Genomic DNA, 15,820 nt, shown 5'->3' on the forward strand with positions numbered 1-15,820 from the left:
AGAGTGGTGGAAACAGAGGGAGGAAAGAGAACAGCGGTGGAAACAGGGAGGAAAGAGAAGAGTGGTGGAAACAGAGGGAGGAAAGAGAAGAGTGGTGAAAACAGAGGGAGGAAAGAGAAGAGTGGTGGAAACAGAGGGAGGAAAGTGAAGAGTGGTGGAAACAGAGGGAGGAAAGAGAAGAGCGGTGGAAACAGAGGGAGGAAAGAGAAGAGTGGTAGAAACAGAGGGAGGAAAGAGAAGAGTGGTGAAAACAGAGGGAGGAAAGAGAAGAGTGGTGGAAACAGAGGGAGGAAAGAGAAGAGTGGTGGAAACAGAGGGAGGAAAGAAAAGAGCGGTGGAAACAGAGGGTGGAAAGAGAAGAGTGGTGGAAACAGAGGGAGGAAAGAGAAGAATGGTGGAAACAGGGAGGAAAGAGAAGAGTGGTGGAAACAGAGGGAGGAAAGAGAAGAGCGGTGGAAACAGAGGGAGGAAAAAGAAGAGTGGTGGAAACAGAGGGAGGAAAGAGAAGAGTGGTGGAAACAGGGATGAAAGAGAAGAGTGGTGAAAACAGAGGGAGGAAAGAGAAGAGCGATGAAAACAGAGGGAGGAAAGAGAAGAGCGGTGGAAATAGAGGGAGGAAAGAGAAGAGCGGTGGAAACAGAGGGAGGAAAGAGAAGAGTGGTGGAAACAGAGGGAGGAAAGAGAAGAGTGGTGGAAACAGAGGGAGGAAAGAGAAGAGTGGTGGAAACAGAGGGAGGAAATAGAAGAGTGGTGGAAACAGAGGGAGGAAAGAGAAGAGCGGTGGAAACAGAGGGAGGAAAGAGAAGAGTGGTGGAAACAGAGGGAGGAAAGAGAAGAGTGGTGGAAACAGAGGGAGGAAAGAGAAGAGTGGTGGAAACAGAGGGAGGAAAGAGAAGAGTGGTGGAAACAGAGGGAGGAAAGAGAAGAGTGGTGGAAACAGAGGGAGGAAAGAGAAGAGCGATGGAAACAGAGGGAGGAAAGTGAAGAGTGGTGGAAACAGAGGGAGGAAAGAGAACAGCGGTGGAAACAGGGAGGAAAGAGAAGAGTGGTGGAAACAGAGGGAGGAAAGAGAAGAGTGGTGAAAACAGAGGGAGGAAAGAGAAGAGTGGTGGAAACAGAGGGAGGAAAGTGAAGAGTGGTGGAAACAGAGGGAGGAAAGAGAAGAGCGGTGGAAACAGAGGGAGGAAAGAGAAGAGTGGTAGAAACAGAGGGAGGAAAGAGAAGAGTGGTGAAAACAGAGGGAGGAAAGAGAAGAGTGGTGGAAACAGAGGGAGGAAAGAGAAGAGTGGTGGAAACAGAGGGAGGAAAGAAAAGAGCGGTGGAAACAGAGGGAGGAAAGAGAAGAGCGGTGGAAACAGAGGGAGGAAAGAGAAGAGTGGTGGAAATAGAGGGAGGAAAGAGAAGAGCGGTGGAAACAGAGGGAGGAAAGAGAAGAGCAGTGGAAACAGAGGGAGGAAAGAGAAGAGTGGTGAAAACACAGCTGCTGACACCAAAGTGAAGCCAGCACTGTGCACAGAAGATTTTAAAGAGACGGGAAAAACAGAGGGGAGGGAAGAGAAGAGTGGTGGAAACAGAGGGTTGGATAAAAAGGCATAGAAACAGTGGAGTGGAAAGGGCGGGGTGGAAATAGAGGGGTGGAAACACTAACCCTCAATGCCCAAGTGTTGGGGCATATCATTAACCAGCATCACCTGCAACTCATGAACCATATTGAGGGTGTCTGGCGCTGTCCATAAGGAGTTGGTACCTTCTCCCTTTGTCCGTGGGTTTCCTCTGGTTGCTTCACATGCTTCAAAACGTATGGGGTTTGCCTGTTAAATGGGGTATTTGGGCAGCTCGGCCCGTTACCGTGCTGTATGTGTAATTTTTAAATTCCAAACTGACCTTGAGTGGTCCCATTTGCTCTCTGTTTTTCCATGAGGGTATAAAATGCATTGGGACTTTCCACTCGCCAAGGCCCCTTTTAACCTTCCCATTATGTGCTCTGCTTGAGATCTTTCCTGCAACTGTTATACAGCAGGATCTCATTCCATGAAGAGAAGATGTTCTTGGACTGGATCTCATTCCATGGAGGGGAGACGTTCTTGGACAGGATCTCATTCCATGGAGGGAAGACGTTCTTGGACTGGATCTCATTCCATGGAGGGGAGATGTTCTTGGACAGGATCTCATTCCATGGAGGGGAGACATCCTTGAACAGGATCTCATTCCATGGAGGGGAAATGTTCTTGGACAGGATCTCATTCCATGAAGTGTTGCTTCACAGGGTCAGGTTCCAAGGGAGCGGTTGATGGGAAGGGATGAGCGAGTCACAGATGAAGCAATAGCAAGAGACAGGGAGAGGAAAGTGGAGGATGTGTCTGGTGGTCGGATCCCATTGTAGGTGGCAGGATTTGCGGAAAATAGGTGGGGTGAGAGGTAAGGACAAGGGGGATCCTGTCCTTGTTATATTGAGGGGGGTGAGAGGAAGGGACGGGGCTGGGAATAGAGATGTGGGTTAGGGCATTAGGGTGTCGACGAGGGACGTTCAGGTGGCAGAGCTAAATGCGGTTTTCTGCCACACGAAAGGTGGCAGGGGGAGAGGGGCCATGGAGCAAATGCTGGCTCCTAAGTCAGGGCAGGGGCAGCTACCTGACAGCTCCCCTCCCCGCTGCCAACAGCCCCCTTCACTGCCGACTGTCCCCCTCCCCACTGCCGACAGTCCCCTTCATTGCCGACTGTCCCCCTCCCCACTGCCGACGGCCCCCTTCCCGCTGCCAACGGCCCCCCCTTCCCGCTGCCAACGGCCCTCCTCCCCGCTGCCAACAGCCCCCCTCTCCGCTGCTGACAGCCCCCCTCCCCGCTGCTGACAGTCCCCTTCACTGCCGACAGTCCCCCTCCCCACTGCCAATGGCCCCACTGCCAACAGCCCCCTCCTCGCTGCCTTACAGACCCCAGCGCGGGACATCAGGATTGGGGTGCCCACCGCCCCAGCCCTGACATCCTACGCTGGCCACTCCAGCCCTGACATACTGCACAAGCCAGTTCAGGCCTGTAGTCCTGCACTAGCCACCCCTGCCGCGTAGTCCTGCGCCAGCCGTCCCAGCCCCATAGTCCCATGCTGCGAGGCTGTCAGGCAGAGGGTGGTTGACTGTCATCAGCCCGCCCCCTGCTCGGCACCTGAAAGCTGCTCACCGCTCTGCCTTGCAGCCTGCCTAGGTGGAGCACTCCAAAGTGGAGAATATACCTCCCTGAGCTGGGTTGAGTAAGTGCTCCTCAGGGATGGGTTTTCCGCCTTCAGGGGTGGCCTTCCAACAGCTGCATTTGGCTATTTTAGGCAGCTTTATATTCGGGTATTCTGGCCACCTGAAGTGGCTAGAGTTAAACTGGAGAAGGGTCAGGGAATGGGCCCAAATCAACACCGATGTTGGAGAAGGGCCATGGGTCAGGGAATGAGCCCAAATCATCTCCTGGGCTTGAGAAGGGCCAGGGTCAGGGAATGGGCCCAAATCATCTCCAGTGTTGGAGAAGAGCTAGGGTCAGGGAATGGGCCCAAATCACCTCCAGTATTGGATAAGGGCCAGGGTCAGGGAATGGATCCAAATCATCTCCTGTGCTGGAGAAGGGCCAGGGTCAGGGAATGGGCCCAAATCATCTCCAGGGTTGGATAAGGGCAAATGGTCAGGGAATGGGCCCAAATCATCTCCAGTGCTGGAGAAACTCAGCAGGCCATACAGCATATTTTATATAATAAAGATATATAACCAAGGTTCTGGGCTTGAGCCCTTAATCAAGGAATGTGTATTGCAAATGCTCTAACCCTAATGTACTAACCGAGTTCCAGGAGAACTCATCCTGATCCTATTGAACTTTAAAATTGTTGAATGGATTTGATTATTGATTGATGTGTTAACATTGATCTTGTTCATATAATTGATTGGCTTTATAACTGACAATTAAGGTATAAAAACAAATATTTCTTGAATTTTAATTAGTTTCCTCATGGGGTTCCTGCAGCATGGCCTTAATCTCTTACTCTATTTTGATCTACTTATTTATATTTTTAAACCTATATTTTGAAAATGTGATTTTGCACCTTGTTCTACAGAATACTGCTGCAAAATTACAGGTTTCATGACACATGTTTATGACTATGAATGTAATTCTGATCTGTGAGCAGGATGGACTGTGTGCAATACTGTATAATCATCAATAATGTTGAGCCCCCCTCCCTTTCCCCCCAAAAAAATCAGGTGTTTTTATATGACCTGTGTAAAAGTCAACCCTCCCCCCTATTTTCGGCCCTGACTGCCCAACCACCTGACACCCTGATAGTGAAGCCTCGACCCAGCCATCTGAGCTTCCGATGCCCCGACCGTGGACTTACCTCCTGGTCCCAGCCAATTGTGCTCCTGACACCTTGAATAATGCAGGTACTTACCAAGGTCAAAAACGTAGTCCAAAAAATGTGACTATTACATGAGTATATAGGGAATTTCCCATGTGTTGAGTGATGTGCCAGACTAGAAAGGTTTGACAAGGTCATTGTCAGTTAGTTCTGGAATGTAAGTCACAGAAGTTACACATCACAGAAACAGGCTCTTCTACCACATCGGTCTGTGCTGAATTAAGCATGGACCAGTGTGGTCGAAGAGACACACTGGTCTTTAGCCCATAACACAGTGAACATTTTCTATCCATATACCTTGAAACTTTGTAAAAGTATGCCCCTACCACCGCCCCTGGCAGCTCGTTCCTTACACCTTCATTTACTGAAAACATTGGCCCTCAGGCCTCTTTGACATCTTTCCCCTCTCAATTTAAATGCACCCTTTAGTTTTAGACTCTCTCATGCCAGGCAAAAGACTGACCATCTTTTTTATCAAGGCCCCTCCTTATTTTATAAACTTCCATTAATGTCACCCTCAGTGTCAGTGAAAACAAGCCATCAGCCTTCCCAGTGTTGCCCCCCCACCCCAGGTTGCCCCCCCCACCCTAGTGTTCCCCCCCCCCCCACGTCTGCACTCTTTCCAGCAGAGTAAAATCCTCCTTTTCGTCAGGTGACTTGATAGCGATTTCTTTATTCCTCTGGTGTGTTGAGAGTTAGGATTAATGGAACATTTCCTGCCACTTAATCGCCATAAACCATCAACATACCAAGATTCCACTGGAGTCCAACACACCAAGATTTTAAAATCTGAGATGGAACATATTGATTTTTTGTGCTTTTTTTAGATTAAGAACAGGGAGATAAATGTCCCACCATCATCAATGTTGCCTGCTCAAGATTAGGATGCCTTCTCGTCAGTGAGGTACAATGTGGTGAAAGTCTATGAGGTGATGTTCATGTTTCACTTTAATTTATAAACATTAGGAAGATTTGATGTGTGAAGCAGAGAGACATTTGGTGTATTCGTTGTCTTTGCTCCAACATTCAATTCTGCTCGACTTGGTTTGGTGGAACAATGCAGGTAAACGTTCACGTACCATAGAACAATAGAACATTACAACACACTTCACAGTCCTTCAACCCTTCTAGTCTGTACCAAGTACTTGGGTCCTTCCCAGTTTTGGGAGCCGGTGAACACTCTTGACTGTTTTAATGAGGTTTGACTGTAACATTGCAAGTTGAAACTCTCATTGGTCTTTATAATTTTGGGATCAATATTTTACACCTTTATCCAGCTTCTTACCTCATTTATTATCAAGCCAACAGAATTCTGTCTATGCACAATATCAAGTCATATTCAGAGTGACACAGTCCACCCAACCTGGTGAGTGTTAGACAGTTATTCGTGCTTCAACTGAAGTCAGAAATGAGTTACTGTTCTTTCTCTGGTTAACCGCCATTTTGACTCTGCAAAGGTGAGGAACATTTAATATCCACATCCTCACAACTAATCTCTACATTGACGATGTTCATTCTAATCATTTAATTGTCGATGATGAACTGTTACATGATATTTTAAAAAGTTTATTAAAACTGCATTCTGATTTTTAAAAACTTTATTAAAACTGCATTCTGATTTTTAAAAACTTTATTTCTTAAATGCTTTATTTACATAGTTACACAATTTCTTTGATTTTCAACTTCAAACGGGACATCTTTGTCCATTCCTGAATGGCGTTGCCTGCTTGACATTGCAATTAAACTGACAGGAAATGCCAAGATCACCTAGTACAGTGAGAAGGGTCTTTCGGTGAGTAGTTTAATGTGGCTATTACATTCATACTGCTGCACAGTACAATTACAAAGTATAGAGTCACAATTTTAAAAAAATCAATTACTACCAAGCGAAGGCAGCTTGAGTGCACTATTGTGGGTTTCATACAGAGGGGTCGAATCAGGGGGGAGGAAAGAGATTAGGTGTTAATAGAGGAGTGGAAACAGAGGGGATGAAACAGGTGGGACATAACAGAGGGGTCAAAACAGAGGAATATAAATATAGGTGTATTATCAGAGGGAAAAAAATAGAGGGTTTGAAATAGAGGGATCAAAACATATAGGAGTATTTAGAGGGTGGAAACAGAGTAGTGGAAAGAATGGGATTGAAACATGTTGAAAAAGAGGGTATAACTATAGGGTTATAAACAGGGAGGAAACAGAGGGGACAAAACACAGGGGTCAAAACAGGGTTCAAAATAGAGGGTTCGAAGCAGAGGGGTCAAAACAGATAGGAGTATTCAGACCATGGAACCAGAGGGGTAGAACCAGAGGGGTGGAAAAAGAGGGGTGGAAAGAGAGGGGTGGAACCAGAGACTTTGAAACAGAGGGTATGAAACAGAAGGTTGGAAACAAAGGCAAAGAAAAAGATGTGTGGAATAGAAGGTTGGATATAGAGGGGTGGAACAGATGAGTGGAAACAGAGGGGTTGAAAAAGGAGGTAGATAAGGGTGGAAAGAGAGTGATGGAAACAGAGGGATGGACACAGGGGTGGAAATGGGTGGAAACAGAGGGGGAAACCAGAGGGATGGGGAAACAGAGGAAAGAAGCAGAGGGGGTGAAGCAGGGGGAAAAAATTGTGTCAAAACAGGGCGGACGGAATAGGGGGGCATAACAGGGATTGAAGAAGAGGGTTCGGAACAGGGTTTGAAATGGGTGAAAAATGATGGTTGGGAATGAAGGGTGGATACGGAGGGGTCGAAACAGACATTTTGAAACCAAGGTGTATAAACATAGGGCTTGAAACAGAGGGATCAAATTAGAGGAGTCAAAATAGAGGGTTCAAAACAGAGAGGTCGAAATAGAGGGGTCAAAGCAGATAGGAGTATTCAGAACATGGAATCAGAGGGGTGGAAAGAGAGGTGTTGAAACAGAGGGGATGAAAAAGAGGGCTTGGAATAGAGACCTGGGAATGAGGGGGGGGGGGGGGGGGGGGTGGAACAAAGGGGTTGAATCAGAGGGATTAAAACAGGGGTCAAAACAGAGAGGCCAAAACAGATAGAGTATGCAGTGCATGCCCAAATCTAAACTCCCCAACTCACCCCCACCTTGCCTCAAACCCCTACCCCAAAACCAACCTCAACCTTACCCTAACTCTAACCCCCCAAATAACCCAAAACTGAACTCCCCAACTAACCAGAACCCAAACCCTAAATGGAAGCCCAGACCTAACAATACCTCTGAAAACCCCACAATAGACCCAGAAGCAACAGCCATCCAAAGGTGTCAGTTTATAGTGACTCCGAACCCCTGAGAGAGATTATTATCCTGTTGCCTGCATATTGACACGTTAACCGAGGACCAGCTACATTCAACCTTCCCTACGAGACCCAGCTATATCCTTGAAAATCTTAGAATACTACAGCACAGAAAACAGGCCATTTGGCCCTTCTAGTATGTGCTGACTATTGTTCAGCTAGTCCCAATAACCTGCTCCTATTCCATAACCCTCCAAACCTCTCCCATCCATGTATCTATTCAATTTATTCTTAAATCTCAAGATTGAGCCTGCACCCACTATATCAGATGGCAGCGCATTTCACACTCCACCCATTCTCTGAATGAAGTGCCTTCGATGCTCGTTGCTGGTGTGATGGAATATTTGGGAATGTTTTTGGGAGATAAATTGGTAAAATTAGAGTAGCTTACATACTCTGGATGCAGGCAATTCTTAGACTGTGCACAGAATTTAACATGTATAAAGTTCACCAGGCTTTTGTGCTCAAAAGGTAAATGTTTACTGCTCGGGAAGGTTCTTGTAGGGTTTACAGAGAGAGATTTGTTGTTCCAGGATTTCCACAACTGAGGTACCACCATTAGTCACCTCAATGTCTCGCTGATGAAACTTTCTCCATCAGGGTTTTCCAGATGATAACCTCTTTCTTTCAGGCCAGCACAGAGTTCCTAAATGTTCCACTTATTCCAAGAGAAACATCAGTCAGATAGCACTTCCAGCCATCCACTGCTCTGGAGCTTTCGGTTTCAACCAGCTTCCTGGTTTGCCCTGTTCAGGTGCTTTCAGTGTCACACTCACACTGGCTGAGAGAGCTTGTCTTCTCTCCCTCTCTCTCTCCAACTGCCAGAAAGCCCATGTGATTCTCTCACTTGCAAAAAACCCCACCTTCTTCAGCAAACAACAGGAGTTATCCTTCTGCTCCCATCTGTTGTCTTAGATAAACAAAACTTCTCATTGACCTTTGAGTGAGCACCCTGTAGGTACTTGCAAACAGCCAGTTTGTCACCTCTTCCAAACAATGGTCTATTCATTTCATGATGTCATTTCAGTTAGCACCAACTTGTGAAATGTACATAACATTCTCCATAGTTTGTGCAATGTTCCTGAATATTAATTCTTCAATATTTAAAATGTTTTAAAATGTGTGTATGTATGCAACCTACTCTAATTTTACCAAATTCTCCCAAATATATATACTCCATTACAACTGCCATGCAACGACCTTCTGGGCTCTTTCCCCTAATTTGTAGTATTTTTGCTTATACTGTAATATGGCCTTTTCCATGTTGTATGTTTGAAACATGTTTTATATTTCAGCTTCTTGTTTGTTAAAACCCTATATTGATCTTCTAAGCCCAATATTTGGAAGACGTTTTCTAAATGAGCAATCACTTGCTCTAATTCACCCACCTTCCTCCTGTATTTTTTTTACTGTTTTAGTATATCTGATCATTTGACCCCTCAAATAAGCTTTGAGGGTGTCCCATAAAAGGAATTTATCTGGAGTAGAGGCACTGTTGGTCTCACAAAACATGTCTATCTGTGTTCTTAGGCAAGTACAAAATTCCTGCTTCTTTAACAGCAACACTGTCTCCCGCTTATCCAGCAACTCAATCTTAACTACTGGGGAGAATGATCTGAGAGAAGTCTCACTTGTACTCAGCCTCTATGATCCTATATGGACTGAAGCCAAGAAAAAAATCTACTCTAGAGTAGAAGTCATGCTGTCTTGAGTAGAAAGAATAATCCCTCTCCCTCAGATCCTTCCGTCTCCATACATCTATCAAATTCAGCTCTCTCATTCTGTCAGTAGCAGCATGTGTTGTCCCTCTTTCGCTATTTTCTTTGTTGACTTGTTCAAAACAGGGTCCATAGTGAAATTAAAATCTCCCCTAATGAAAATATTCTCTTTTCCTTCTGCCAATTGTCCTGCATAAATTTTTCCTTGTCTATGTTGGGGGAATATACATTTACGTTTGTCCAGGATTCTGAGTATATCTGACAGCAAACCATTATAAATCTACCTGCTTTATCTGCAGTCATACCCTGCACTGGAACACTCTTCCTGATCAGAATTGACACCTCCTTGCCTTTGAACCAAACGAAGAGGCTAATACCTGGCCCACCCATCCTCTTTTTAACTTTTGATGCTCTTGCTCCATTAAATGGGTTTCTTGGAGGAGGGCCAGATCCACTCTCATTTTCTGAATATGTGCCAAGACTCTTTTTCTGTTCAAACCATTGACATTGAAATTTTCAAATGTTATGCTTTTAGCCATTGCCCCAGGGGTTACTATCGTGACATTTCTTTTGTTCTTCTACCAGCCTGGGTCCCTTCCTCAACCAGCCCTTTGTCTTCGGCCACCCACCTCTGACCACCTGAGCCATGCCAGATCCTGAGGAAAAAAGAAAAAACCTAAAATAACTATCCAAAGGAAAATAGAAAAGAAAAACACAAACACAAACTGAGGTAACACATTTAGTTACTCCCAAACGAATCTCCCAGTGTGGTCCTCACCCCACCTTCGATATGGTTCCACATGGAAGGTTGGTGAGGAACATTCAGGCACTCAGGATTAATGTTGAGATAGTCAGATATGTTCAATGGTGGTTAGAAGATAGGTGCCAGAGAGTCATGGTATATAACTGTCTGTCAGGATGGAGGCTAGTTATAAGTGGTGTGCCTCAGGGATCGGTGTTGGGTCCCTTGTTGTTCATCATTTACATTAATGATTTGGATGATGGAGTGGTAAATTGGGTGAGTAAATATGTGGATGATACAAAAATAGGGGGAATTGTGGATAGTGTGGATGGTTTTCGGGGACTGCAGAAGGATTTGGACTGCTTAGAAGAGTGGGCTGAAAGGTGGCAGATGGAGTTTAATGCAGATAAGTGTGAAGTTCTTCATTTTGGGAGGAATAACCAAAATGGGACATGATGCCAGAAGAAGTGAAACATCCAAGTATATTAACATAACATATAACATAACAATTACAGCACGGAAACAGGCCATTAGGCCCTTCTAGTCCGCACCGAACCAAACACCCCTTTCTAATCCCACCTCCCTGCACAATGCCCATAACCCTCCATCTTCCTCTCATCCATATACCTGTCCAACCTTTTCTTAAATAATACAATTGACTCCGCCGCCACTATTTCTCCCGGAAGCTCATTCCACACGGCTACCACTCTCTGAGTAAAGAAGTTCCCCCTCATGTTACCTCTAAACCTCTGCCCCTTAATTCTTAACTCATGTCCTCTTGTTTTAATCTTTCCTCCTCTTAACGGAAATAGTCTATCCACATCCACTCTGTCTATCCCTTTCATAATCTTAAATACTTCTATCAAATCCCCTCTCAACCTTCTACGCTCCAAAGAATAAAGACCTAATCTGTCCAATCTCTCCCTATACTCTAGATGCTTAAACCCAGGTAACATTCTGGTAAACCTTCTCTGCACTCTCTCCACTCTGTTTATATCCTTCCTATAATTAGGCGACCAGAACTGCACACAGAACTCCAAATTAGGCCGCACCAACGTCTTATACAATCTCAACATCACCTCCCAACTCCTATATTCCATGCAATGATTGATAAAGGCCAGCATACTAAAAGCCTTCTTCACCACCCTATTCACGTGAGTTTCTACCTTCAGGGAACGATGTACCGTCACTCCTAAATCTTTCTGCTCTTCTGTATTCCTCAATGCTCTCCCATTTACCACATATGTCCTATTCTGATTCTTCTTACCAAAATGAAGCACCTCACACTTATCAGCATTAAATTCCATCTGCCATTTTTCAGCCCACTTTTCTAAGCAGCCCAAATCCCTCTGCAATCCTTGAAAACCTTCTTCATTATCTACTATTCCACCTATCTTAGTATCGTCTGCATATTTACTAATCCAATTCACCACCCCATCATCTAGATCATTAATGTATATAACGAACAACAATGGGCCCAATACAGATCCTTGAGGCACACCACTGGTCACCAGCCTCCAACCTGACAGACAATTATCCACTACCACTCTCTGGCCTCTCCCTTTCAGCCAATGTTCAATCCATTTGACTATCTCAAAATTTATACCTAAAGACTGCACCTTCCTAACTAACCTTTCATGTGGTACCTTATCGAAGGCCTTACTGAAGTCCATATAGACAACATCCACTGCACTACCCTCATCCACATTCCTAGTCACCTCTTCAAAAAATTCAATCAGATTGGTCAAACATGACCTTCCTCCCACAAATCCATGTTGAGTGCTCCTGATCAGACCCTGTCTATCCAGATGTTTATAAGTACTATCTCTAAGAATTTTCTCCATTAATTTACCTACCACAGACGTCAAACTTACAGGCCGATAGTTGCCAGGCTTCCTCCTTGAACCCTTTTTAAATAACGGAACCACATGCGCAATGCGCCAATCCTCCGGCACTATCCCCATATCTAATGACATTTGAAAAATTACCGCCAGAGCCTCTGCTATTTCCTCCTTCACTTCTCTCAATGTCCTGGGGAAGATCCCGTGCGGTCCCGGAGACTTATCCACCTTTATATTCTTCAAAAGCCTTAAAACTACACCTTTTGTAATCTCTATATTCCCCATATTTACCCAATTTGCTTTTTTTATCCCACTTCTCCCAATATCCTTCTCCTTAGTGAATACCGAAGAAAAGAAACTGTTCAATATCTCCCCCATTTCTCTAGGTTCCACACACAGTTTTCCACTCTGATTTTCTAAGGGACCAATTTTGTCTCTAGCTTTCCTCTTACCATTAACATATTTGTAGAACTCTTTTGGATTAGTTTTCACCCTGCTTGCCATAGTTTTCTCGTACCTTCTTTTAGCTTTCCTAATTCCTCTCTTAAGATTCCTCTTACATTCAATGTATCTTTCAAACATCTCCTTAACTCCATGCTTCTTATATCTAATGTACGCCTCCCTTTTTCTTCGAACCAAGTTTCCAATATTCCTTGAAAACCACGGCTCTCTCAAACCTTTTGCCCCTCCTTTTAACCTAACAGGAACATAAAGCTTTTGCACTCTCAAAATCTGATCTTTAAAAGACTTTCATCTCTCTACTACATCCTGCCCATAAAACAAATTGTCCCAATGCACACCCTGCAAGTCCTTTCGCATCTCCTCAAATCTAGCTTTTCCCCAATCAAAAACCTCAATCCTTGGCCCTGATTTCTCTCTTTCCATAATGACATTGAAGCTGATGGCATTATGATCACTGGACCCGAAGTGCTCGCCAACACTAACCTCCGTCACTTGACCCATCCCATTTGCCAACAGTAGATCTAACACTGCTCCTTCTCTGGTCGGCACCTCTACATATTGTTGTAAAAAACTATCTTGCACACATTTCACAAACTCTAACCCATTCAGTCCTTTCACAGAATAATCTATATGTGGAAAATTAAAATCTCCCATAATTACAACCCTGTGCTTATCACAAATATCTACTATCTCCCTACAGATTTGCTCCTCTAGGTCTCGGTCCCCTCCGGGTGGTCTATAATACACCCCTACAAGTGTAACCTCTCCTTTCCTACTCCTCAGTTCCACCCAAATAGCCTCCGTGGATGTGCCCTCTAATCTATCCTTCCTAGGCACCGCTGTAATATTTTCCCTGACAAGCAATGCAACCCCACCTCCTCTTGCCCCTCCGACTCTATCACACCTAAAACAACGAAACCCAGGGATATTCAGTTGCCAATCACATCCCTCCTGCAACCATGTCTCACTAATCGCTACCACATCATACTTCCAAGTATCAATCCACACCTTCAGCTCATCCACCTTTTTTACAATACTCCTGGCATTAAAATATATGAATTTCAGGGATTTCCCATTTTTTAATCCCTGTTTTCCCTCATCTTTAAGAACAACATTATTTACTTTTCCTGACAATTGCCCTTCATCTTCTTCCAGAGCATTTCCCTTCTCTATCACCTGCCCATCCATATTCAAATACTTACTACAAACTTTCATTGTTTTCATTCTAACCTTCTCCTTACTGCTCTGTACTATTATTAGCTGAAGAATTTCTTATTTCTGAATTGATCATTCGACATATATGTGAGGAAACAGGTCATGCTGGTTGTAATCATGTGTTGTCAGAATTATGCCTGAAATATTGGACCATCATTAATTGTCGATGTTCAAATGCTAAACCTGGACAACAACAAATAGCAGATTTGCAACAGGACAGAGTTTCACCTAATGAAGCCCATTTACCTACATGGGAGTTGATTATTTTGGTTCTTTGCAAATAAAACGAGGAAGAAGTGTTGAAAAAGAATACGGAGCTATTTTTACCTGTTTGACTACAAGAGCAATTCATATTGAAGTAGCGTCATCGCTTCATACAGACTCTTTTATCAATGTTCTTTGATGTTTTATTGGCAAAAGTGGTCAAGTAAAGGAATTATGTTCTGATAAAGGATCTAACTTTACAGGAGCTCAACTAGAGTTACAAAGCAGTTCAAAATTGGAATCAACATCGAATACGTGATTCATTACTTCAGAAAGAAATTAGTTGATATTTAACTCACCCACAGGATCACATCATGGAGGTGTGTGGGAAAAAATGATTAGCTCAATCAAGAAAATTCTTAATTCCATTTTGAATCTTCAAATACTGAATGATGACCATCTTCAGACAGTTTTGTGCGAGATCGAAGCTATTTTAAATAGTTGTCCACGTCTCCAGAATGGAGGACCATCGCCTTCCCAAGATCGTGTTATATGGCGAGCTCTCCACTGGCCACTGTGACAGAGGTGCACCAAAGAAAAGGTACAAGGACAGTTTTGTGCGAGATCGAAGCTATTTTAAATAGTTGTCCACGTCTCCAGAATGGAGGACCATCGCCTTCCCAAGATCGTGTTATATGGCGAGCTCTCCACTGGCCACTGTGACAGAGGTGCACCAAAGAAAAGGTACAAGGACTGCCTAAAGAAATATCTTGGTGCCCGCCACATTGACCACCGCCAGTGGGCTGATAACACCTCAAACCGTGCATCTTGGCGCCTCACAGTTTGGCGGGCAGCAACCTCCTTTGAAGAAGACCGCAGAGCCCACCTCACTGACAAAAGGCAAAGGAGGAAAAACCCAACACCCAACCCCAACCAACCAATTTTCCCCTGCAACCGCTGCAACCGTGTCTGCCTGTCCCGCATCGGACTTGTCAGCCACAAACGAGCCTGCAGCTGACATGGACTTTTTACCCCCTCCATAAATCTTCGTCCGCGAAGCCAAGCCAAAGAAAAAAAAATAACGAAAATTTCTGTTGATTCAAATGACATCAAGGCACTTAAACCAAATCATCTCTTACTTCTTAAATCTAAACCTGTAATGCCTCTGGGTCAATTTCAGAAAGATATTTATGCAAGACGCTGATGGAGACAAGTGCAGTTTATTGCGGATTTATTTTGGGAAAGATGGATTAAAGAATATCTTTTATTATTACAAGAAAGACAAAAATAGTCTAAGGCTAAATGTAATTTTGTATGCAGAGATATTTTAATTATCATGGACGATTCTGGTTGCTGTGGAAAATCGTGGATACAGTTCCTGACAAAAAAGGTTTCGTTCGGCAAGTGTGGATTAAAACTAAGACTGGTTACTTAAATTGACCAATTACTAAAATCTGTCTTTTACAAGAAGCATAAAGTTTTGGTTTCTAATCTTATATTTATCATATTTACTTTTTACCTGTAATTATTATGTATTAGTCATTAATGTCTCTTATAATAATCATGGGCCAGAATGTAAAGGTTAAAATCTTTTGCTTTTGATTTATTTTTACTACTTTATTTAAAATTTTAATCCTCATTACATTCAAATATATTCAAATTTAATAATTTATATACAAAAACAAGGTGGTATATACCAAATCCCTCCTCCCCCACTCCCTCCCACCACCCCAACACCTCTCCCTCTCCATACTACTCCCAACCCCAAAGATAGAAAAAAGAAAGGAAGGAGATAGACCCATCAATAACAAAATTAAATGCCATGGAATAGGGTAACATCACCACAACTCGCCAAAGAAAGTTCAAAATTTAAAACCCATTATTATTTAAATAAGGGCTTCACATTTTCCAATAAAAAGGATAATTATCAAGTCAATTAAACATAATCTTTTCCAGTG

General features: G+C 43.8%; 1 protein-coding gene across 1 annotated transcript in view; it reads right to left on the reverse strand.

The window, feature by feature from the left end:
• Nucleotides 1-5,967: 5,967 nt before the first annotated feature.
• Nucleotides 5,968-15,820, reverse strand: part of LOC138750515 (guanine nucleotide exchange factor VAV3-like) — a 280,714-nt gene continuing 270,861 nt past the window's right edge. The window contains exon 27 of the mRNA XM_069912593.1: nucleotides 5,968-10,054. Within this exon, the coding sequence (XP_069768694.1) occupies nucleotides 9,998-10,054 (57 nt within the window). The 3' untranslated portion in view covers nucleotides 5,968-9,997. The remainder of the gene's footprint in view (nucleotides 10,055-15,820) is intronic.

The sequence above is a fragment of the Narcine bancroftii genome, unplaced genomic scaffold (genome assembly GCF_036971445.1).
Source record: "Narcine bancroftii isolate sNarBan1 unplaced genomic scaffold, sNarBan1.hap1 Scaffold_160, whole genome shotgun sequence".
NCBI lineage: Eukaryota > Metazoa > Chordata > Chondrichthyes > Torpediniformes > Narcinidae > Narcine > Narcine bancroftii.